The 26,505-nt window shown below is 41.7% G+C and overlaps 1 protein-coding gene across 2 annotated transcripts in view; it reads right to left on the bottom strand.

The window, feature by feature from the left end:
* The window catches only part of RASGRF2 (Ras protein specific guanine nucleotide releasing factor 2), a 253,030-nt gene that overhangs the window by 173,195 nt on the left and 53,330 nt on the right, over positions 1-26,505 (bottom strand). For both annotated transcript variants that reach the window (XM_018050061.1, XM_018050060.1), the window contains exon 2: positions 9,023-9,129. In XM_018050061.1, the coding sequence (XP_017905550.1) occupies positions 9,023-9,129 (107 nt within the window). The remainder of the gene's footprint in view (positions 1-9,022; positions 9,130-26,505) is intronic.

Raw genomic sequence — 26,505 nt, forward strand, 5'->3', positions numbered from 1 at the left:
ACAAAATCTGATTAACTTTGGGACATATGAAAAGTTGTCACTAATCTTTTATAAAGCACAATTAAATATAAAAAATGAGCAAAACATTGTTATAAGGAAGTATAACAGAAAGCCAATAATGGTAAAGTTATTACTTTGATAGAAAGAAATTTTGAGGAATGCTTCTAAAACTAAATATATTTTATAGTATAGTACTATATTTAAAAAGTGAGGAACATGTTTTATTTCACAATTGATACTGATGACCCTTACTGAGACTTTTCTTTCTTTACAAATATGCATAAATACGTATCAGTAGAATTCTCTTTATGATCACCAAAAATTCTTGAGCCAAAGTATATATCTAACTATATTCATTAAACACAAATTAATTAAAGGTGTTTATAAATTTATAAAACAAATTTTGTTTGTTTAATTTCTATTATGAGGACTCTAAACAAAATAGTAATGGAAACAGGTGCTGGTGCGACTGTGGAGGAACTGGAACCCTCATACATTGCCAGTGGGAATGGAAAGTAGTGTATCCATGGGGGAAACAGTCTGGCAGTTCCTTGAAAAGCTAAACATAGAGGTGCTACATGACCCCAAAATTCTTGCCTTGTGCTAAGTTGCTTCAGTCGTGTCCAAGTCTTTGTGACCCTATAAACTGTAGCCCTCCAGGCTTCTCTGTCCATGGGATTCTCCAGGCAAGAATACTAGAATGGGTTACCATGCCCTCCTCCAGGGAATCTTCCCAACCCAGGGACTGAATGTGTGTCAAACCCGTGTCTCTCATATCTCCTGTGCTGGCAGGTGGGTTCTTTACCACTAGCGCCATCTGAGAACTGAAAACATAAATCCACACAAAAACTAGTATATAAATATTCACAGTGGCACTGCTCATAACCGCAAAAAGAGGAAACAGCCCAAATGTCCATCAGTGAATGAATGAACAAAAAGGGGCACAGTCACACAATGGAATAGTATTCGGCCATGAAAAGGGTGGAGGGCTGATTACGCTACAGCATGAACGAACCTTGATAACATTATGTTAAGTGAAAGAAACCAGAGACAAATGCATGTACATGAAATGTCCAGAATTCACAAATCCATAGAGATAGCAAGTAGATCAGTGGTTGGCTAGGGCTAGGGAAATCAGGGAATAGGGAATAACTGTTAATGGATGGGTTTTTTTTCTTGAGTGTTGAAAATGTTCTGGAATTAGGTAATGGTGATGGTTGCATAACTTTGTGAATATACCAGAAATCATTAAATCACAAACTTTAAAATGGTGCATTTTTATGGTATGTGAATTACATCTCAATTTTAATAATAATAATAATACTTTTTAAAAAGCAATGAAATGACTTCTCCCCAAAAGCAGTATTTTCACTCACTGCATGATAAGTCAAAAAATTTTATGTCAAAAAATGCCATAGATTTAAGTACAAGACGAAAAATGACATGGGCTTATAACAAATATGAAAAATAGAAAATATCTCTGTCACACAAAGAGCTCACAAACAAACTGATAAGAAAAACACCAATTGGAAAAATGGGGAATGGATATGAGATAGTAATTCATATAGGTAGTAGAGACAAATATTAACAATAGCAAAAAATAGTCTCACCAATAATCAAGGAAATACTTATTACACAAGATACCATTCTCTACCCATCAATATAATAAAGATTTTAAAAAATGATTCCAGCTTTCTCATGCCCTAGCAGAGGGAGATTAAATTGGTACCCACATTTATGAAAAGCAACTTGGCCCTGTGCCAAGAGCAGGGATAATAGATGAGTAGGACACATTTGTGTTGAAGGAATTCAAGCTGACAGGGAGAAGCAGAGAAACAAATAATGCAATAATCTCATAGAGGCTCAGAGATAAATAAGAGGTTACAAGGGGGCTCAAAGAAGGGAATGGTCAGCACTTCCTAGAGCTGGAGAAAGAGGGTCCAGGAAGATGGTGCAGATGACTGAGAGCTGAGCCGGAAAGATGAGCCAGAGTTACTCAAGCTGGAGGGACACCCCAGCATATCTGAATTCCTGAGCTCAGGACATGGTTGGGGGTGGTGTGTGAATGGGGGAACGGCGTGAGAAGCTCACAAAGGTCAGCTCAGAGGGTCCTTGCTTGACTGGCTCACTGCATCCCAGAACTTGCTAGGGAGGGAATAAACATCAGTTGAATGAATGAATTTTTTTTCCTTAAAAGGGACCACCATACTATTCTCCCAACCCCTGTATCTGTTCAAATTTTTATATCATAAGAAAATAGACTCTAATAACTAAAATTACTCAAGGGCACCCTAGAATTCTTCTAGAAGATCAGATGTTTTCTTCAGAAAGGGTATTCCGTAATCGTGTGGAGGACAGATCAGAATGATACACATTTGGAAGGGAGACCTCTTGCAGAAAACTATGAGTTTAGTTTTGGGCTTACTGAATATCAGTCTATCTATATACACACATGCAAATACGTAGAAAAAAAAAATTGTGACCATTAAGTCCTCTGAGGAAATAAGTAGGCTTGAGGAATGTTGGGGGAGAGGGGAAGGATATGAGTGGAAACTAGAATTTTTTACCCTCTGCACTTGTGCATTGTTTAAATTTTCATTTTCTTTTTGGAGAACTTGCATTTATAGGTATTATTTGTGTAATTCAAAAATAAATACTAAATACAAAATGGCAAGTTGAAGTTACATAAGGAGCGAAAAGCTCTGGAAAGTCATGTTGACCCAGGTGACACAGCTTCAGTGGGGCAGAGACAGAAACCCACCCCCAGAGGCTGGAAAGAACAGAGATGTATACAAAGAAAGAACAAACAAATCATTTCTCCAAGAAACCTGGCTGCACTTTCAAGAGTGGTCAGCAGCTGGAGGAGGATTTAGGGCCAAGGCAAAGGGTTTCTGGTTTTTAGGTGGGAGACAAATATTTAAGAAAAACCAAAGTACACAAGAGAAAAGTCAAGGGGAGCAGGATAAAGGGAGATAGGAGGTTCAGGGAAACCCACTGGAACTATAAGAGAGAAATGAATCAATTATCCAGCAAGAAAATCAGAGGGAAGAAGCCAATGGTAGAGACCTTCCTTGAACCAGAGAGGTTCTCTGGAGGCGGCCCCCTGCAGGGGGTGAGCCCACGTGCACACAAGGACCCGCTCTGCCAGTGGAGACACAAGGTCGCACTGCGGTGTCAGCTGACGCTTAAGGAAGGAGAAGAGACAAGCGTCTGAGGCAGACAACCCTGTGAGGAACAGGAAAGATAACTGACGGGCAGGAGGATTAACAAAGGGCTGCAAATAAGACAATCCAAGCCCCATGTTTCTCCACAGAAAACAATTTCTACTATCCAGCCAGGCGAGTCTTTCCGTCCACAAACGCTGTTCCTTTTCTTTCGTGTCGCGCTCTTCAGGCTCTAAGGGAAAAAGCGCAGAAGTCTCTTTCATCGTGGCAGGTGTGGAGGCAAAGGTCTGACAGGCGTTCTTGGTAAAGAAAGACAGTATCTCAAACACACAAAATCCACATCTTCAGCTTTTTAATAGTGGCAGTCTCACTGTTACAAGAAGAATACAAAATATGGCCTTCAGATCGCTCTAGGCTGTATAACATTACCATGCGTGTCTGATTTCCTAGCCCTGTGGCTTTGCGGTGACACATGAAACATTTTCAGCTTTTCTGTGTAATCACTCTTCTGACTTGTGAGGGACTGCCCCATGCGCAATCTACAAAGTGCTAATTTTATGGGGATGACAGAATACACACAGTGGCCTTCAGTGTTGGACAGATTTTGTATTATACACTTGGCTCCAAAGTAAGCCTCTGCTGCTGCTGCTAAGTCACTTCAGTCATGTCCGACTGACTCTGTGTGACCCCATAGACAGCAGTCCACCAGGCTCCCCTGTCCCTGGGATTCTCCAGGCAAGAACACTGGAGTGGGTTACCATTTCCTTCTCCAAAAGTAAGCCTCTAGCCAGGTAAAAAGAATGAGGTTACAAGCATTAGGTGTTTGGTGCAACTACCATGGTGGGGGGGCGGGCAGTGGTGTGTGTGTGTGTGTGTGTGTGTGTGTGTGTGTGTGTGTGTGTGTTTTAGAGGGAGAGGTGAAGAGATAGAGAATATGAACAAAGCTGCCTCAGGCACAGACCCAAGAAGCTGGATTAGAGCTTTCTTTAGTGGACAAGAAGACAAGGTTTAACTGAAAATCTTAACTGGAGGATTAAGTTTCTCCACTCATCAAGTTCAGAACTGACTTCAGGGTGAAGGAAAGGGCTGTGGCAAGCCCTAGCCAAACATAACCCGACGTGAGCTTTATGGGATGGAGTCACATGGCCAGTTCCTTTTTCTCTTGCAAATACCTTCCCCATGAAGGAAAACCTAAGAGCCACCTGCCACAGGCACACACAAAAGGGAGGAAAGAGCACCGGAGGTGTTGAGTTTTAGCTGAAGAAGTTGGAGGCAAAGCGGGCAAACGAGAGCAGGACCGCCTCAAACACTGAGAGCATATAAGCAAGAGCTCTGTAGGCAAGCAAAGCCACACACACCCCATGGTGTGCGACATCAGGCACCACATTTTCCATGGCCCTGATGTTTCACAAGCCCTCCCCTGACCTCAGACTTGGTAAAAACCCAGAGCCAGCTCTCCCCTCAGGACACACCTGACTTCTCTAGGAGCCCCTGATGCTCATTCTCCCATACCTGGCATACCAGTGGGCAAGGAGAGCCATCAGTATTGCCCGGTTCCCTACTGCCCCTTCCAGGCATTCATACACCACAGTTCCCTGCAGAAGCCCTTCCTGGCCAGCACTTGTCATCCTGCCCCACAGTCCTCCTCTCAGTCATCATATCGCCTCTCAGGGAGTGACACCATCCAAGCTAGGGATCCAAGAGAGATGTTAGATGCCACCCTGGTCCAACACTGTCCATTTCTAGGCGGGCACAAGATTCTTTGAAGTCAGCCCTCTACAACTCTGAAATACTTTCCACCTACCTCTTTCCCCAGCTGCCATCAACCAAGTCCTTCAGGTCTTATGCTTAGATCAGAATGGGAAAAGCCTTGGTACCTCAGAGGTTCAACTGGATCCTCTTCCAGGACATGACTACCTTCTAACTTCCGAGGTTCCATTTGCTCAGGGCTCCAGCAGGTGACACTCGGAGAAAAAGAGCTGTAGACATTGTCATGTCAGCCAATGAGTTCTTAAAGACCCACAATCAACTGGATCAATGCTTTTGATTCTCATAATGGCTACCATAATGAAGACTGAGTGCTAAAGAATTGATGCTTTTGAACTGTGGTGTTGGAGAAGACTCTTGAGAGTCCCTGGGACTGCAAGGAGATCAAAGCAGTCAATCCTAAAGGAAATCAATCCTGAATATTCATTGGAAGGACTGATGCCGAAGCTGAAACTCTAATAGTTTGGCCACCTGATGTGAAGAGTTGACTCTAGAAAAGACCCTGATGGTGGGAAAGATTGAAGGCAGGAGGAGAAGGGGACAACAGAGGATGAGTTGGTTGGATGGCATCACTGACTCAATGGACATGAGTTTGAGCAAGGTCCAGGAGCTGGTGAAGGACAGGGAAGCCTGGCGTGTGGCAGTCCATGCGCTTGCAAAGAGTTGGATACAACCGAGCAACTGAACAACAACCACAACAATGTCTACAACCGAATCAACCACGGTGGACAGATAGGGCCAAGAGAACAAAGAAATATCAAGTTACTGGAAATGTCCAAAGCTCCATATCTAAATAGCAAACCATTTCTAGAACAAGTACAGACTTCATTACTATTAAAATACTCTGGCTTCACCTCATCTCAACAAAAACAAAACTAAGCCTTGATATCACCTTCCCGTGAACCAAAGCCAGTAATACATAATGAAATGATATTTTAAATGTGCCAATTTCTAGAAGTGTAATAGTAACCAACTTTGAGCAAAACTATAAAACAAGCTTCCTGGACAAGGTAAAAGCTTCAAAATGAGAATATGAGTTTCCAAAAAGATGTCTTCCTGGGCCGGATCTAAGGAAGAAAACAAGCAACTGAACCTACCAGGAAACGACCTAAAGATCCTCTGACAGCAAATCAAGTCAATGCAGCCCGGAGGTACAAAAGCCAGCCTCAAGAATGTGATTCTCCTGACACCCAAAGATAGAACACCCAGGCCAGTACTGATAAACACCCCAGGAAAAGAGGAGCAGTGATCAAGAGAAGGATTCTGAGCAGTCCCTGTTTCTGTGTAGTACCTACAGAAGGATCTGTAGCTCAGAAAAGAACTAGTCTCAGGATAAAATACTCATCAGTTCATCAAAAGCTCATACTTAAAAAGAGGGATCAATAAAACCACAATTATGGAGCATCTGCTATTAAAAAGGCAGTAATACCAAAGTAATGCCATCAGGCTATCCTCTAAAGGTGAAATGTTTAGTTAGCAACCAGTTGTTTAATTAGCACGATTCCAAGCAAAAAGGGCTGACAAATTCTTCCTCTGAACCAGCCTCATTAACTTTCTGTCTCTACTCATTTACAAACAAAGTCAGGATGAATTTCACAGACCCAAGTTTACACCAAAAACTTGACTTAATGAAATGTAAATGAAAAAGTTATTATCTTCTGTGATTTAGAAAGCAAAAATTTAAGAAGCATCTCAATGCAAAAAGTCAAATACAAGATCTCAGGTGTAAAGCAGTCAAATTAAAAGGAAGTCATCAAATAATGGAGTCCTGGACCTCAAATCAAAGAAAAAGCAAATCTAATGGACCAAAAGTCAGAACACCAAGAAAAATGGTCAATTAATAACCATATCTTCACATCTAAAAGAGAAGAAAAATTTTACCATTGGATTAACTAAACCATTAAAGCGGTTTCTAAAATCTATGCTTCCTGACAAAATCATGTAAGCCCTGGATTGATCATATGGCAGTCAATGTCAAATAGCTACTGACCTACTTCCACATATATGACAAAGTTTTCTTGGTATACCAAAAAAACCTCTTACTTGAAATTTTACCATTTTAAAGTAATTCATACTCTATTTGGTTCACCACAATGTTTGCTTGGCAACTACAAAGGAATTTAAGCTGCTAATGGTACTTCGTTCTTCTGGAAAGAAAAAAAAAAAGGGCAAATACACGTGTTTTAAATTATTTACTTCATTTTAACTCCCAGGTAGAAAGGAACAGAAGTGGTCACAAAGACTGTGTCTGGAAATGACCCAAGGGTTCTACCTTGCCAATTTGATAGTTCTTCCACCTTTGAAAACCTGACTTTCTTTCTACAGTGAGTCAGTCTGCATTAGCCTTAAGTCTGGAGCAAAACCATCAGATAGAGACCCTGAGAGTGAAGACAGCTGAACAGTGTGCCTGGATCCTGATGTTAGCAAGCTGCCTCAGGGTCCCCCTTGGAGAGCAGCATTTGGTCACCAACCATGCGCATTTCAGAGAAATATTTTGGAGGGAAGGAAAGAAAAGGAACTGAAATCTTTTGCAAATAACATCTACTCTCAACCCTGACCTGACATTAGCCACTTTCATCTTTGAATTAGAGGAAGAGAAAAAGAGACAATAACGAAGAGTAACACAATATAGAACATTGGTTAAAGGTTGTGGAGTCAAAGAGACCTGAGTTTGAGTCCCAGCCCTTCCCTCTTCCGTTTAACCAGCTTTTCACACCTTGGCCAATATACTTAATCATCATGAACCTTTGTCTTCTCATCTGTAAAACAGAGTTAATAATACCCTACTGGTAGCTGGGAGGACTTTTCTTTTTAAGATGAGTATGAAGAGCTCTTAGCATGCTGCCTGCCACAGGGCAAGTAGTCAACATTATACAGCAGCTGAAGAAAGAAGAGGGGAAGGGGATGACAGGAGGGAAAGGGAAGGGAACAGAGGGGAGGAGGGGGGCAAAAAGCCTTCAGGGTTCAAAGAACAGCGTATAAGCACTCAGGACAGCACCTTAAATTCTTTATAATCAATGTGAAAATATTTCCTGATGACCTACTACATAATCAGCACTGCGCTTCATTCAGAAACGAATATGTCCCCATCTCCTCCTCTCATGCTATCTACAAGTCCAGCTCAGGAAACAGAAATCGCATGTGTGAAATATATGGAAAATACCCACATTGTACTAAGTTGTTAAATATTCCACATGCAATAAAAGCAAGCACTGCGGTCATTTGTAGAAAGGGGCCAGTGAGCGCTGGCTTGGGGCGAAAGGGTCCAGGAGTGAGTGGTAGAGACAGACACAGACATGAATGGACTTATAGGTGAAGGAGGGGGGTCACGTCCGGCAAAGAAAGTCATGTGTCCCAGACTGAGTTTCGCCCTGAAACTTCAAGCAGGGAGTCACAGTGGGGACAGGCAAAAAGCAGTGAGCACAAGGGCCATTCAAAGCAAAAAGGGACAGGACTTTGGAACTGAATATGAAAAATAAAAGAGACAGGTCTGCTTGGGTCTCTTTTGGATTTCCCATTCCCACTTGAGGCCAAGTGTGCTCATGTCTACCTTGCTGGTATTTCTTAGGAGGAAGCAAAAGCACACTCTTCTATCTCCCCAGATGGCAGTTGGTGTTGCCTTTCTTGATAACCAGGCTGCACAGGGCAGGGTTTCCAAGTGGAGGCTTGGCTGGGTCTGTACCCCAGCTCTGCCACTCACTAGCTGTGAGGCCTCAGGCAAGCAAACTAACTTTCCAGGTCTTGGTTTCCTTATCTGTAAAAGAGGGGTTAACCATGACATGCGTCTCACAAATTGTTGAGGGGATAAGTGAATCCAAGCATTTAACAGATTCCTTAATTGAGAGGCACTTGTAACAGGGCCTGGCACATAGGCCCAAACCCTGTGTTCAGTAATCATCATTACTATTGCTTTATCTATTACCTTTAATCTTCAGCTGGAATATAGCCACAGAAAGCATAAAGAATCATCTCACACACGACTGAGGAGGAGGTACTAAGGGGAAATCCAACTTGAATTGCAAGTTCGCCCAAAACTAGCACCGATGGTGAAACCTCAATGCAAAACCCAGACAATCCAGTGGCTCCCATACCTGGCTTGGTGAATGGCCTCCATCCACTCTTTACCATCCTGCTCCTCCTCACAGCGCAGCTCTAGTGGCTTCTGACCTTCATGGCCAAAAAGAACAGTAAAGTAATACTGGAAAGAAAAACAAACAAAGTTGTGTTTTATTTTTGAGGCATAATAGCATAAAAAGACAATACGTCCCTACAAAGAGTATATGCTTATAAAACACATCAGCATTATGTAAATCATATTTCAAAATTTAATAACATTCCCAGTCCACTTGGCAATGACTTTGCACCTGGAAGATACCATACATTGCATCTTAATACCCTTCTATAAGATTCAACTTACAATACCTCACATACAGAAAAGGTATTTGGTAAAATGCTATACAAACACATGATTAAAATTCTTTGTAAACTCGAAAGTGAAGTTTCTGAACCTAATGAGGGATTTCTACCGAAAACTTACTACAAACATTTCACCTAATGGTAAGTTATTATAAGCAGCCCTTCTAAAATCAAGAATAAGAAAAATGGCAATTATCACCACTTCTAATTACCAATTCTGTCTGGAGGGCAACATAGAAAAATAAAGGAAAAAAGAAATGGAAAGCAAGGGAGGAAATCATTTTGCACAGATGGTTTAAGTGTCTATACTAAAAATCCATTGAAACACTATTAAAATAAGAGCATCCCTCAAAATTATTAGATGCAAAATCAATATACAAAATGTATTGCACTTTGGTACAATATCAACAAATAAGTAACATTTTTGTTAACACAGCATTTGCAATAGCAAAGAAATATAAACAGGCGAAGGACCTAAGAAAATAAGTTTATCACCTCTAAAGAGCAAATTAATCTGTAATTTCAATATATTCTAATAAAATTACCAATAGGTTTTCTTTGGGTGGAATTTGACAAAGTGAACCTAGAATCTGAGCCAGGGACGGGGAAGATGTCACTTTGAATCAGTCTGTTTGAGGCTATGTTTTAATTACCAAGCTGAGACAGTCTGGGAAGGAAATATGACTGGAAAACTTTTTATTATATGAGAATGATCAGAAAATACACTGGGCCTGCCCACAGTTTCCTTCTGGGGCCTGAAAATGACCAGTCCCACACAGCTGCTCTGAGATTAAAAACCAAAGACAAAAACCCAAGTTCTTTCTGTTGTCCCATCTTACCAGCCCCTGCAAACTTCTCTTTATTCATATTGATCATTCTCATTTTCTTCAAACAAATTAAAAATACTCAGGACAAAAGCTTTTAATCTATAATAATGCTGATTCACTATTTTTTACACTTGAAACCAATGTAATATTATAAATCATTTATACTATAATTTTAAAAATCCTTCAGGACAACAATCTTAGAGATAAATTCTTAAAAACTCTAGAATTTTCAGCACAATTTTACAAAAAAGGCAAAAACTGGCCAAGAGACGTCTCGTGTTACCTGGGCATAAATCATCAGAAGACTTGCCTGTGAGAGAATCCACTGCACTACCCTACGGACAGGCCTGAGCCCATAAATGACAAGCTGTCTTTAATTCTTAAACCTCTTGTCCAGCCAGAGAACTAATGCTATGAGCTAGGGGGAAATAACCTGATGAAAAGGCCACTGAGAAGGGGAAGAATTGAGTTTAGCACTGTATTCAATAAAGCTCCAGTTAAACTTAAGAGGATAGGAGTTGCAAGTCAACAAAATAACAAATCAGTGGTTTGAAGGGCAATCCTATAAGTGATGGCATTTCAGCAACAGCTGGCTACTATCCAAGGCCAGATGCCCAGTCCGGGAAGAGGAAACACTTAATGAACCTGTTATTGAAAGGCTGCAACTAGCGCCTCAACAGCAGCTGCTGCTTGGGAACCCAATTAAAAGCCACCTTTAAAAGACAGCAAGGTAATTATATCAGCAGAACTACATCCAAAGGTTAGACCGTGTCTCAGGCATGCCGACGATGGAGTTTTGAAAGTACAGATTGCATTTCCAGGAGTTCACTCAACAAATTAGCTCGACCACAAATAATCAAAACACTGTCTCTGCATGTACCTGCAAATTATTCAGGCTAAGCTATTCATCAAAAAGCCTTCTTTGTGTGTTCTGGTCTCGCTCTGATATGAATTCAGTTTATCATGGACAAAACAGACACCTGAGCCCAGCTGACCCGAGAGAGTGTGGACCACAGGAGGCAGCAGCCACACACTTCAGCATCTGATGACCAAAGAGAGAGCTAGAATAAATGCCAGACCCCCGTTAGCACCAGCAAGGACCACCCCATAATGTCTGATAAACACGCATGCAATCCCAAGGAGAGGGAGCCCCGCTAACTGAGATACTCTCTCAGGGAGGCACAGAAGAAAGAATGAATCACTTTTTCCTTAAATTGAAGAAAGTAGGAAAAACCACTAGATCTTTCAGGTATGACCTAAATCAAATCCCTAATGATTATACAGTGGAAGTGAGAAATAGATTTAAGGGACCAGATCTGATAAACAAAGGGCCTGATGAACTATGGATGGAGGTTCATGACACTGTATAGGAGACAGAGAGCAAGACCATCCGCAAGAAAAAGAAATGCAAAACAGCAAAATGGCTGTCTGGGGAGGCCTTACAAATAGCTGTGAAAAGAAGAAAAGTGAAAAGCAAAGAAGAAAAGGAAAGATATACCCATTTGAATGCAGAGATCCAAAGAATAGCAGGGAGAGATAAAAAAGCCTTCCTCAGTGATCAGTGCAAAGAAATAGAGGAAAACAAGAGAATGGGAAAGACTAGAAAGCTCTTCAAGAAAATTAGAGATGCCAAGGGAACATTTCATGCAAAGATGGCCACAATAAAGGACAGAAATGGTATGGACCTAACAGAAGCAGAGGATATTAAGAAGAGGTGGCAAGAATACACAGAAGAACTATACAAAAAAGATCTTCATGACCCAGATAATCACGATGGTGTGATCACTCATCTACAGCCAGACATCCTGCAATGTGAAGTCAAGTGGGCCTTAGGAAGCATCACTACAAACAAAGCTAGTGGAGGTGATGGAATTCCAGTTGAGCTATTTCAAATCCTGGAAGACGATGCTATGAAAGAGCTGCACTCAATATGCCAGCAAATTTGGAAAACTCAGCAGTGGCCACAGGACTGGAAAAAGTCAGTTTTCATTCTAATCTCAAAGAAAGGCAATGCCAAAGAATGCTCAAACTACCACACAATTTCACTCATCTCACATGTTAGTAAAGTAATGCTCAAAATTCTCCAAGCCAGGCTTCAATAATATGTGAACTGTGAACTTCCATATGTTCAAGCTGGTTTTAGAAAAGGCAGAGGAACCAGAGATCAAATTGCCAACATCCGCTGGATCATCAGAAAAGCAAGAGAGTTCCAGAAAAACATCTATTTCTGCATTATTGACTATGCCAAAGCCTTTGACTGTGTGGATCACAACAAACTGTGGAAAATTCTTCAAGAGATGGGAATACCAGACCACCTGACCTACCTCTTAAGAAGGCTGTATGCAGGTCAGGAAGCAACAGTTAGAACTGGACATGGAACAACAGACTGGTTCCAAATAGAAAAAGGAGGACGTCAAGGCTGTATATTGTCACCCTGCTTATTTAACTTATGTGCAGAGTACATCATGAGAAACGCTGCACTGGATGGAGCACAAGCTGGAATCAAGATTCCCGGGAGAAATATCAGTAACCTCAGATACACAGATGACACAGAAAGTGTTTATCTGAGGTTGTATTATCAGATATGCCATATCAATAACCTCAGATATGCAGAAAGTGAAGAACTAAGCCTCTTGAAAGTGAAAGAGGAGATGAAAAAGTTGGCTTGAAGCTCAACATTCAGAAAACTAAGACCATGGCATCCAGTCCCATCACTTCAAGGCAAATAGATGGGGAAACAATGGAAACAGTGAGAGATTTTGGGGGGCTCCAAAATCACTGCAGATGGTGACTGCAGCCATGAAATTAAAAGACACTTACACCTTGGAAGAAAAGTTATGGCCAACCTAGAAAGCATATTCAAAAGCAGACACATTACTTTGCCAACAAAGGTCCATCTAGTCAAGGCTATGGTTTTTCCAGTGGTCATGTATGGATGTGAGAGTTGAACTAGAAAGAAACCTGAGTACCGAAGAACTGATGCTTTCAAACTGTGTTGTTGGAGAAGACTCTTGAGAGTCCCTTGGACAGCAAGGAGATCCAACCAGTCCATCCTAAAGGAAATCAGTCCTGAATATTCATTGGAAGGACTGATGTTGAAGCTGAAACTCCAGTACTTTGGCCACCTGATGCAAAGAGCTAACTCATTAGTAAAGACCCTGATGCTGGGAAAGATTGAAGGCGGGAAGAGTATAGGACGACAAAGGATGAGATCATTGGATGGCATCACTGACTCAATGGGCATGAGTTTGAGTAAACTCCAGGAGTTAGTGATGAGCAGGGAGGCCTGGTGTGCTGCAGTCCATGGAGTTGCAAAGAGTCAGACACGACTGAGTGACTGAACTGAACTGAACTTTTTACATGATTGGAGCAAACTAAATTTACTACTCTCAGCAGCTTCTTTTTCCTCCACTTGTTAAGTATGGAGGGGTCTTAATGAAAAAGTTGGCTCAAATTTTGGAAAAAAAATATTTGCATATCTAAGTGTAGTGCTGCTAAGTGTAGTGAGGATAAATCTATTAATACAACGCTGTTGACAGTCTTACCCAGCTCCCTCCTGGCCAAACAAGATGACCGGAATTCTCTTCCTTAAAGATAAACCTGAGCTTTCACATCTACTTACAAAAACCTTCATTCATATTCTCAAACTTAACACCCTACCAACTGGCCTTAGTCTCCATTTTGAAATTAATTTCTGCTTCTTTCCTCCTAAGTATGCCACACTCCAGCCAATCAACCCACCACTCCCCCAAGAAGACAAGCTCTTTCCTCAGCCTCATGCTACTGATAGAGTACGTCTCTGGGATCACCAGACCTGGGTGTGAGTCCTGACTCCTTCAAGTGGTAACAACCTATGAGACCTTGGAGCAGGAGACTAACCTTTCTGAGACTAAGTCTCCTCTAGTCAATGAGGCCAAAGACAGGTTTACAGGACGGACTAGCTGACAAATAATGCCTGGCGCCCAGCAGGTACTTAACAAATGTTAATTCCCTTCTCTCTCAGTGCAAACCACTGTCTTGATGTTCTTCCTCTCCAGTCCCTCTCCTACCTAAAATTCTTATTGAACTTTCAAGACTCATGTCATGAACCGTCAATTGCACTAAATCTTTCCCAGGTACCTTCTGGCAAAAAGGAGTCCCTCTCTCCTCTGTGGGGTCAGTTGTGGCTCAGTGGTAAAAGAATCTACCTGCCAATGCAAGAGACGTGGGTTTAACCCCTGGGTCAGGAAAATCCCTTGGAGAAGAAAATGGCAATGCATTCCAGTATTCTTGCCTGGAAAACCCCACGGAACCTGGTGAGTCCATGGGGTTGCAGAGTCAGAGGCGACTGAGTGTGCACGCATGCACACACTCCCGTGTTTCAGTAACCTCGTGCACACTCTTGTCACACAGCAGGAGAGCTGTCCATACATGTGTCTCTCTTCCCTGTAGGACTTGTCCCTTTGTACCCAAATCCCTCAATAATGTTTGGTGAATAAATGATCATCATAAAGAAAACATAAGGTATAATCAACCTAATAAATTTGCTTCAAACAGCCACATATGACAATTTTATGACTGTATAATCACCTCTAGGTAGACATCCAGAGAAAAGATTTAGAAACACCACTAAAGCTACTAAATACATATTTTTATTAAAAAAAGGAAAACAGAATATTATGATGTTCTTCATAATAGAAAAGCAGTAAGTACAGATACTGCAGGTTGGCAGATTCACTAAAGGGTCTTACCACTTACCCATAGTAACTACAAAATGCCAGAATGACAACATAATGAACAGGTCTAGGAAATTTAAATATTCAGGGTTTTATTGGTATGTATTGTAGCTTTATATGACTTTTCATTTTCCATTTGTTTGGTTTTTATTATAATTGGTTTGCTGCTGTTTATACTGTGTGTTTTTGCAGAAAGAACAAATGTAACCCAATATGAGAACACAAGTTCATTTAAAACTCTGGTCCTTAGACTTCTGTAAGTTAGAAACAAGTTTATGGCTATGACCGTGGCAACTGCAGGGGAATAATATTATAGGGCCACTTCCACTTCCTACATTTCTGTATTGGTTGGATCATTTACATAAACACTTATAGCTATATAGCCAACAAAAATATGCTCATTCCATTTTCAAATTGAGTCATTAACAGTAAACATATATAGCTATATAATCAACAGTAAAGATATTATCCATTTTCAAAACTATCCCTGCTGGCTCAGCAGGAAAGAATCTGCCTGCAATGCAGGAAATTTGCATTAGGTCCTTGGGTCAGGAAGATCCCCTGGAGGAGGAAATGGCAACCGACTCCAGTATTCTTGCCTGGAGAATCCCATGGACAGAGGAGCCTGGCGAGCTACAATCCATGGGATCACATGAATCAGACATGACTTAGCAACTAAACCACCACCGGGTCTTTATAATACTACTTATACCCTCAAGAAAAGTAAATGATGTTAGTCAAATCAGGGATGTTCAAAAAAGATTAAAAACCACCATTGGTGTTCTTTAAAGTACCAGTTAGAAAAATAACCTCTTTTAAACAAACTGCAGTACCATATGTATTATTATTTTGATGGCACTTAAGGGTTTTAAATTATCACATATGTTAGTGAAAATTTTCAGTTATAGAGTAAAAGAACTAAAACCAACCCTCTCTGCAGCCTCTGAGGAAGAAGATTCTCCTCAAATCCTCTTCCTACACTCGGTCCCTGTCTAGGAGGGGTGGGAGGACCTACAGGAACTAGCTATGGTCCCCTCTCCAGAACCACATTTCTGACCTTGCGAGTCAGACAATGGATGGGATAAAATGGGTGCATTCCAAAGTTCCCAACTTGGTGACTTGCACACCTGGGGATGGTGATCATGAGAATACAGCAGTCTGGCATGGCAGTGCCTCTGGGACCACAGCATGGCTCTAAAGCCAGGCAGAGCTCTCCACCCCGACCTGGGCCTTGGGGTCTGGCCTTCCTAGTCTCCAGGAACGTGAATAATACTGCTGAGTGGCCCTCTGCAGCCCAGAGCATATTCCTCCCACAGCAGCCCTACATGTTGCTATGACCATCCACCCCTGTCAGCAGGGAGACTCCAAGCATTCCTGGATGTGGAGATGGATGGACACCATGGACAGCAATTCTCCAATCTGGGTGTGTTTCCCAAGCAATAATAAAGCCTGAGCTCATGTTAATCTTGCTATGCTTCATTACATCTTCTTCCTTCTCCCTTTTCCCCTCTTTTCTCCCTTCTGTAACTGCTTGTAGAGTGGGAATGAAACACATTTTAAACACTGGATACATTGACAAAACTGAGCTTGCTCTGCCCCCTATACTAATTTTCACTCCCAGGGGTTTATTGTTGCTGTTCAGTCGCTGAGTCGAGTCCAACTCTTTGGGACCCCATGGACTGCAGCACGCCAGGCTTCCCTTTCCCTCACCATCTCCCAGAGTTTGCTCAAAGCATGTCCATTGAGTCAGTGGTGCCATCCAACCATTGCATCCTCTGTCATCCCCTTCTCCTCCTGCCCTCAATCTTTCTTAGCATCAGGGTCTTTTCCAATGAGTTGGCTCTTTGCATCAGGGGTTTAACTTCACCCAAACTGCTAACTATCTTTAACATTCACAGGAATTTCAATTAATGTCCCCAGAACACGATTGGCCCTCCATAAGAGAAAGGAATCCCATCCCTGAGCCCTAGAGGCACAGATTGCTCTAAATCAGGTTTACTGCCACTGCCCTGGCAGCGTGTGAGAGGGAGATGAGAATAACAGGTGAGCATTTAAAATGGGAGCTACTTCATGTTTTTGATACCATTCCCTTCCCTCCTCCTCCTAGCATGCCTACTCTTTTGTATTTCTTGCCATTGAAATGTTACTTGCATCTATGGCCATACCTGAACATGCCCAATCTCATGTGAAATGTTACTTGCAAGAGACTTCTCTGCCCACTGCATCTGCTCACCATCGTGCCAGCCAACGGGGTACACCCTGAAGAAACGTCTAAAGCATTGTATCTGGGACCCAGCCCTACTGGTATCTAGAATAGAAAACATTTCTCTCTCCTGCCTCAGGGACGGTGTTCATATAGTGAGATCATTTCTTAACCACAGTTTGATCTCATACTTTCAGCTTCAAAGAAGACTGTGTATATTAAAGGAGACTGAATTTTCCAACTACTTCATAGACACCATCTTTTCATATCATGGTTATAGGCTGAAGCTCATTTTTTTGTTGTTAAAACACATGTCAAATCTCTCAGCTACTACCAAGTGTGAACAAAGATCCAAGATGCTGAAGGCTTTCCCTCCCTATTGGTTCACTTTCTTTTCAACTTTGAGATTCAGAGGTCTTGCCATCGGCATTTTCGCTTCAGCACAGGCAACTTCACAGACTTCTGCGCATCTGAACCAGCAGTGTGGTCCAGCAGCAGGCTCCCCAGGCTGGAAAGCAGGACACTGGGATTCTGTCCCGTCTCGGATGACTCAGTGTGAGCTCTAGCAAGCTCCTATCAAGCTCAGTTTGTTCCTGGGCCAAGTGAGGACAAGGCCACCTCTCCCACCAACCCTGAAGATCAAATGGTGAAGGTGAAGATCTTCACGAAGGTGAAGGTCAAATGCAGTAACACACATCAAAGTGTCTCGAAAAGCAAGAAGTACGTCTTGTCGTTACTATAGCGGTAGAACTGCCAGCTCTCACTTGGGAAGCCAGTCACCTCGAGTCTGCCTCGGACACTGGACTTGCTCCAGCTCTGCAAAACTGGGTAATCTGAGTGCTCCTCAGGTTTCCCCTCCCTGCTTTCCTCAGATAAAAGCACGTGGGTGGGGGGAGAAAAAAAGGATGTATTAAAATTATGAACCAGCATAGTGGGTACTTGGTAATTAAGAAGAGGTCATGCTGTTTTTATTATGGTGGTTGTTTATTGTTTGTTTTGTTCTTATGGATATTTTTGTAGTTGGCTGATACTCATGATGAAAAGATTTCTAATTTCCCCAAAGGCTTAGATAAGAGTTGTATTTTGCAGTTTCAATGACATGCAAGAGTTTGCTGAATGATTTGCCCCAAAAGAAGCCAACACGTAGACTATACATTTGAAACTGTGAGTAAATCAGAGTATTAACATGCATAAAATCCAGTATCACCATTTAAGAATTGCCTCAGAATATACCCTTTTATTAAACATATTTTAATGGACAAGAATTTAACGTTGGATGCAGCTCAAGGAGTGAGTGTTTAACTGCCTTCTACCTGTGGTTTCCTACCACAACAAGAAAATATATTATGTCTGGCTTCCAAATTTCATAGAGAAGTGAATCAAATTAATTGTGCCAAGGGGTCAGAAAATCTGTCATTTTATGAAAGGCTAAACCAAGTTGATATATTTGGTTGTGCTTCAAATCTTTGAAAGGTTATCATATAAAACTGCAACAGAGAAACTTTCATGAACCAAGGGATCTGAGCTCCCATAAATCACCAGATACACTGAAATTTATGAAAAGGGAAGCATGCATGACACGTGGTGGCTTAAGTCATCATCCTTGACTCACAGAAAAAGGCAACAATTCTTCTCCGTTATTGTTACATTTTCACACAGTGCTGTCTTTCTCTTGTACTACCGCTCCAGACAGCAACATGTGCTATTATTGATAACATTCCATCTTTCTGACTGGTTTCACCTCATCCCCAGTCCTCCTGTTTACTTACCATCTTATCTTTGGAGAGAGATATCTAACTCCTGTCTGTCTAGAGCCACCATAACCATCGTTACAGCCTTCTCTTACAGCAAGCCAACTAAACTTTATCACCATTGCAATGTCCATTCTATCCCAGCCTCTCCTGAACTAATCTAGAATCTCTAAATTCATACGAAACCTCCAAAAAACCTTTTTACTTCATGTCATCTTCATCACCTTCTCATTACAATCATTGGTCTGAATTATTCCTCATTTGCCAACCATATTCTCATTTGTGTAAAATGTATGTACAATGAAAATGCATGCTGTTAACACCGAGTTGGCACCCCACTCCAGTACTCTTGCCTGGAGAATCCCATGGATGGAGGAGCCTGGTGGGCTGCCGTCCATGGGGTTGCTAAGAGTCGGACAAGACTGAGTGACTTCACTTTCACTTTTCACTTTCATGCATTGGAGAAGGAAATGGCAACCCACTCCAGTGTTCTTGCCTGGAGAATCCCAGGGACGGGGGAGCCTGGTGGGCTGCCGTCTATGGGGTTGCACAGAGTTGAAAACGACTGAAGCGACTTAGCAGCAGCAGCAGCAGCAGAGAATACTTCAACACACAGACTTGAGTGTCAGAGTTCCCCTGCTGCTACAAGGAAATTTTCTGAGGTGCTCTGTCAAAGAGGGACCATGGTTATGCCAAACAAATGGGCAGGGGAAATATACATAAATGAGATCAATTTTAGATGTATCCTGTGTAGCTCCATAAAGCACAAATAGAAACAATGGTTCAAGAGAGAGATTTGAAAGATCTTTCTAAAAATGAGATGGGATGCTGATGCCAGTTGGCCATCACTCAGTGGTATTTAGAAGGGATTCCTGTCCTCTGAAAACAGAATAAGGTGGCCTCTAAGATCCCACATTATCAAAATCCTTTAGTAGCTATAACATACTCTAGAATTCTACCATTAAGGTATGACATACTGTGCTGTTCAATATCTCAGTTTTTATTGCATGGCAATTTACCAAATGGGAGTAAAAGAAAATACAAGTCTAAATAAAGAAATAATTAGTGCCTTTTAAGAAGTCAGACACGACTGAGCGACTGAACTGAAGAAGTCCTTTATGACATTATGCCTGGTGTATATTGATAATCACCAGTTACACTTACCAAATTAACTAAAAGCAACCACTGCTGCATCGATGTTTTTAAATCAGAAGCACTGGGTTCGTAACAAAACTGACAAAAATGTTTTATCTTTGACTTTTTAAGTGCCAACTACTGACAATAATTGCTAGCACTTAATTCATTGAGCAAACCTCAAAGATGGAAGCCCTAATAATAATAATAATCAAATAATAGTGATCAAATGCATAGCTCATGAATCAAAAACTGGATAATAGTAAAAGATTAATGAATGTATTTAATGAGTAAAGAAGTTTTCTAAATTGATAAGGAAAAGCCAAATAGCCTAGTAGGAATGTGGGAGAAGAAACAAAATATTCACTTGTCCACAAACAAAAAACATAATAAAATGATACAAATAGGTAAAAATACGAAAAAAAAGCATAGTAGTACATTAAAATGTTCCTTTCACATTGTAACTTTGTTAATAATAAAATCCAGAGTTAGGAAGTATAATGTGTTGATTAATATTAAAATGGTGAAGTTGGTTGGCAATTTGTACCACAGACTTTAAGCCTCTGTTTTTATATAGGAATCTATGACGCTAGAGCTGAAACTCCAGTACTTTGGCCACCTCATGCAAAGAGTTGACTCATTGGAAAGACTCTGATACTGGCAGGGATTGGGGGCAGGAGGAGAAGGGGACAACAGAGGATGAGATGGCTGGATGGCATCACTGACTCGATGGACGTGAGTCTGAGTGAACTCCGGCAGTTGGTGATGGACAGGGAGGCCTGGCATGCTGCGATTCATGGGGTCGCAAAGAGTCGGACACGACTGAGTGACTGAACTGAACTGATACTAATGAAATCATTAAAAATACTTTCAAAGACTTATGTCCAAGAATGTTTAAAGCATCAATAATAACCATAAAAATATGCAACAATAGGGGAAAAATTTAATTTGGTATTTAAATTGAAATGCTCTGAGCAATTAATAATGCTCTGTAAGAATATTTTCAAGCTAGCCTCTGAACTTTGCACAGCAGGAAAAATTTCAAGCAATCTTCTGAAAAATAACAGCTAGGAGACTGAAAGGACTGAACAAGGATTCCAGCTACTACCTGCCACAGGAAGACAGAGTTTAGAAACTGAGTCTGCCCAGTAAACTACCTGTTAGAACAAAAATGAACACTCTTCAAAGGACAACAACATAATCCAGAATCTTTAAAATGTATTATCCAAATGTCTGGTATATGCTAAAAGGCTAGCAGAAAAGAAACAACAGAAAAACTAGGGCCATAATCATGAGAAAATAGAACACAGATGTTAGAATTAGCAGACAGACCTTCAAAGCAGCTATTAGAAAGAGTATACAAAGGAAAAGAGAAGCATAATGAGAACACAGATGGGGAATCTCAGGAGAGAAATGTAATTCCAAAAAAGGACCAAATGGAAATTTTAGAAATGAAAAGCATAACGATTGAAAAGAAAAAAGTAAATGGCTAAACCTAATTGCAGATTGTAGACCGCTGTTTCCAAGAAAGAGTCACTGTAGTAGACCTGCACACAGAAGACAGCGAGTCGCTTTGAAAACTGGTTCCATATGAAGGCTCAGTGTTGTCTCTGTTGCTGTCAGTCTGAGCATTTAGCACATTAGTTATATCAGCCTTTGTAAGAATAAACCTATGCTCCTGGGCCCATGAGTAGCCACCTTTTTTTGCCCCAACTGTCATTTTGTTCATATGCTCATTGTATCAGCACTGGGGTAATCAATGACAGGGATTATCTGAAATAAAGTGACCTGGTCGGTCTGTCAATCTGATCATTTAGTGCCAAGTAAACTGCCTGCTAGAATAAGAAATGAACACTCTTCAGAGGAAAATAATAGAACCTAGTCTTTAAATCTCTCTAGTGAATGCTGCAGAGATGATCCCATTTGGGGCCCATTCCTATTTTGTCCATCCACATGCTTCTCCTCAGGCTTTGCTACCCCCAAACTTCTAATCTTTTTCCTTCCAGGTCTTTGATGCCAGCCAGAACATTCACCACCTCTATAAGCCTATGTGCATTTGAGCCTCAGACCACTTCTCTTCCAACACAAAATGGGTGGCCAGGGGCATGATCTGCTAGTCCACCCACTGGGGGAATTTCTCCTTATCACAGTCTTTCAAGGCCATTTTGAAGTGACCCATCCCCAGGCCAAGCTTGGGTTTGTCCCTTTTTCCTTCACTGGGCTGTACAGAATCCCCCATACAGCCATTGACAGAGGCTGACAGAGGGCTGCTGGGGCAACTGTGGTGGATGCCTGGAGGTAAAAAAGTTAAAATTGTGTGTCAGAGTTGTCTCAACCCAGGCTGAAATGGCTAGATCTTTATACCGCTGCCTCACTCAGTCACTCAAAGTGGGCTGCTTCAGGAAAGGTACCCTCTTGGACAAGGAAGATCTCTGCAGCTGCGGCAGACGCTGAAGGAGCTGACAGCTAGAGGCTGTCTGCTGACTGACCCCCTGTAGCAAGGCAGCAACTTTCTCTGAAGGGGAATCTGGCTGGTGCCCCGCCACGCCAAGGAAAATCCCCAGTGTCTTTCAACAGGTGAATAAACAATATGTGGAGAAGGCAATGGCACCCCACTCCAGTACTCTTGCCTGGAAAATCCCATGGACGGAGGAGGCTGGTGGGCTGCAGTCCATGGGATCTAGAAAAGTCGGACACAACTGAGTGACTTCACTTTCACTTTTCACTTTAATGCACTGGAGAAGGAAATGGCAACCCACTCCAGTGTTCTTGCCTGGAGAATCCCAGGGACGGGGGAGCCTGGTGGGCTGCCGTCTGTGGGGTCGCACAGAGTCGGACACGACTGAAGCGACTTAGCAGCAGCAGCAGCAGTGAATCTGGGTAGAAGACATACAGGACTTCATTGTACTACTTTTGCAATTTTACTAAAGTTTGAAATAATAACAAAATTTTGAAGAACCGACTCATTGGAAAAGACCCTGATGCTGGGAAAGATTGAAGGCAGGAGGAGAAGGGACAACAGAGGATGAGATGGCTGGATGGCATCACCGACTCAATGGACATGAGTTTGAGCAAGCTCCAGGTGTTGGAGATGGACAGGGAAGCCTGGCATGCTTGCAGTCCATGGGGTCACAAAGAGTCAGACATGACTGAGTGACTGAACTTTTTTTGAAGTTTTTTAAAATGTTGCAGTGAAAGAGGAGAGTGAAAAAGTTGGCTTAAAGCTCAACATTCAGAAAACTAAGATCATGGCATCCAGTCACATCACTTCATGGCAAATAGATGGGGAAACAGTGGGAACAGTGCCTGACTTTATTTTGGGGGGCTCCAAAGTCACTGCAGATGGTGACTGAAGCCATAAAATTAAAAGATGCTTACTCCTTGGAAGCAAAGTTATGACCAACCTAGACAGCATATTGAAAAGCAGAGACATTACTTTGCCAACAAAGGTCCATTTAGTCAAGGCTATGGTTTATCCAGTGGTCATGTATGGATGTGAGAGTTGGACAATAAAGAAAGCTGAGCGCCAAAGAATTGATGCTTTTGAACTGCGGTGTTGGAGAAGACTCTTGAGAGTCCCTTGGACTGCAAGGAGATCCAACCAGCCCATTCTAAAGGAGATCAGTCCTGGGTGTTCTTTGGAAGGACTGATGCTAAAGCTGAAACTCCAATACTTTGGCCACCGGATGTGAAGAGTTGACTCATTGGTAAAGACCCTGATGCTGAGAAGGACTGGGGGCAGGAGGAGAAGGGGACAACAGAGGATGAGATGGCTGGATGGCATCACTGACTCGATGGACATGAGTTTGGGTGAATTCTGGGAGCTGGTGATGGACAGGGAGGCCTGGTGTGCTGCGGTTCATGGGGTCGCAAAGAGTCGGACATGACTGAGCGACCTAACTGAACTGAACTGAAAATGTTGCCGGGCTTCCCTGGTGGTTCATACGGTAAAGAATCTGCCTGCAGTGCAGAAGACCCGGGTTTAATCCCTGGGTTGGGAAGATCCCCTGGAGAAGGGAATGGCACCCCACTCTAGTATTCTTTTTTTTTGAGTTGGAAAACTCAGGTTTATTATGCTGGCGGGCCCGGAGGAGTTAACACTCTAAGCTCTGAGCCCCAAATAAAGGGCGTACAGAGTTTTTATAGACAGTCTATAGAAGGCAACACTAGCTGCTAATAGGCTGGTTTAAACTAAGGGGTTTCACTCATGCGCGAAAAGTAGTCAAGATGGGGAAGGGGTTGCCTGAACTTTACATGGACAGGCATGATTAAGCAGGTTTCCAGGGGCTGGGCAATTGCAAAGAGCAGGACAAGGGTGCATGAGATAAGCTCCAGTTACTAGAATTGTTAGTTCCCACTTTCTGAGACCACATGACCTACATGATCCAGACTTTGCAAGGAGCAAGCTGCCACTCCAGTATTCTTGTCTGGAGAATTCCATGGACAGAGGAGCCTGGCAGGCTACAGTCCATGGGGCCACAAAGAGTCAGATACAACTGAGCAACTAACACTTTCACAAAATGTTGCTAGAAGGCAAATTCATGGTCATATCTCCAGGTATCTGAGGATCTATTATAGAAGTTCAGTGACACTGTAACATTTCCACTGATTGGGGAGAGAAAGTCTATAAGTTAAAAAAGCAAGATTTAGACTGGTGGGATGCAACTATTTACCCTAAAAGAAAAAGTATATGTAATATATATTTATTTATATTTATGTCTGTAAATGGATAAAGAAATACACTGAAAATGCCTGCTGCTGCTGCTGCTAAGTCGCTTCAGTCGTGTCCGACTCTGTGCGACCCCACAGACGGCAGCCCACCAGGCTCCCCCGTCCCTGGGATTCTCCAGGCAAGAACACTGGAGTGGGTTGCCATTTCCTTCTCCAATGCATGAAAGTGAAAACTGAAAGGGAAGTCGCTCAGTCATGTCCGACTCTTAGCGACCCTATGGACTGCAGCCTACCAGGCTCCTCCGTCCATTTTTCCAGGCAAGAGTGCTGGAGTGGGGTGCCACGCACACTATATGAAAAAACGTAAGAGCAAATCCATCATCCAATAATTCTGCTTCCTAGAGAAACACTCAAAAAGCACATACAAAGATGTTCATTGTAATGCCATTTCAAGAGCCAGAAAAGACAACAATCTAAATATCTATCAATAAAAGGATAGTTACATACATAGTAGTAAACCAAGAATAAGCAGTTTAATAGAATGAGTTCTACATAGATCAACATTTATAGGAAAACCAATCAAAGCAAGCTAGATAATACAGAATGAGCATTTACAAAACAGTATTAATGAAAATGGGCTTCCCAGGTGACTCAGTGGTGAAGAATCTGCCTACCCATACAGGAGTCACAGGAATCTGCCTGCCCATGCAGGAGATGTTTGATCCCTGGGTTGGAAAGATCCCCGGAAGAGGAAATGGCAACCCACTCCAGTCCAGGTGCATGTGGGCCACAGTCCATGGGGTTGCAAAGAGTCGGACATGACTTAGTAACTGAGCATACACACATACATTAATGAGAATAAATGGAAGGAAAAAAACCAAAATGTTAACGGTAGTTAGTTCTTAGTAACTATTATCTTCTAATTCACACACTTAATGCATTTTTCAAATTAGTCATAATGGCATATACATTTTAAAGACATAAATATAAAAAGTCCTATGAATGGTAAAATTTGAAAAATACCTGGGGTCAAATAGACATTTTCCTGCTCTAAAACAAAACAAATAATGCCAAAGCATCACAATGTGAGAAAGAGGGCTATATGGTAGGCACTTATTTTTAAGTAGAAAAATGTATCACGAATTGCTGGAAACATTTATGTAAATAAAAGGACTTGGAGCACATCTGGTGGCTATGTCTGGCTATTAAATACCAAAGAAGCAGGATTAGGAAAGGAGCTTAAAATCTTGTCTGAATATGAACTATTAATGATGGTTCTGCTGGGCTGCTTTGCCCCCAAAAAAGACTTTTAATATTAAAAATACATTTTCACCTCATTTGCTGATAGCTGAAAGCTTATAGCTGTCAGACATTTAAAAGAAAATGACAGTCTCAAATCTCCACAATCAGAATGGCTAAGAATATCAAACTTCAGTCCTGGAAAAGAAAATTCACACATGCACGTGTGCATAAGCTAGGGCTTTTTTTTTTTTTTTTGCTTCTCCAAAAGTCCTCAAAAAGCTAAACCCCTCTCAAATTCTCCAAATCACAGTGTCTTTAATTTAGTTTATGCCACACTCTTATTTCTCTTTAAGGAAGACGTAACAAACAATTCAGGTCTGTGCCTTCTGCATTTGATTTTTTTTTTTTCATTGTGAAAACACAAGAAAATTCCATGGCTTTTGTCTACCACCTATGTAAATTATTTATCTCTTGTAAAATGTACTTTTTCCCTATGAAAATAATCACATAAATCATATAAATATAGAAAACACAAAGAAGCAAAATTAGAGGGGGAAATTTATCGAAAATCCCAACATCACCCAAAGACAACCACTGTTAAATTTAGATGTATTT

This window comes from Capra hircus, chromosome 7 (genome assembly GCF_001704415.2).
Source record: "Capra hircus breed San Clemente chromosome 7, ASM170441v1, whole genome shotgun sequence".
Classification (NCBI taxonomy): Eukaryota; Metazoa; Chordata; class Mammalia; order Artiodactyla; family Bovidae; genus Capra; species Capra hircus.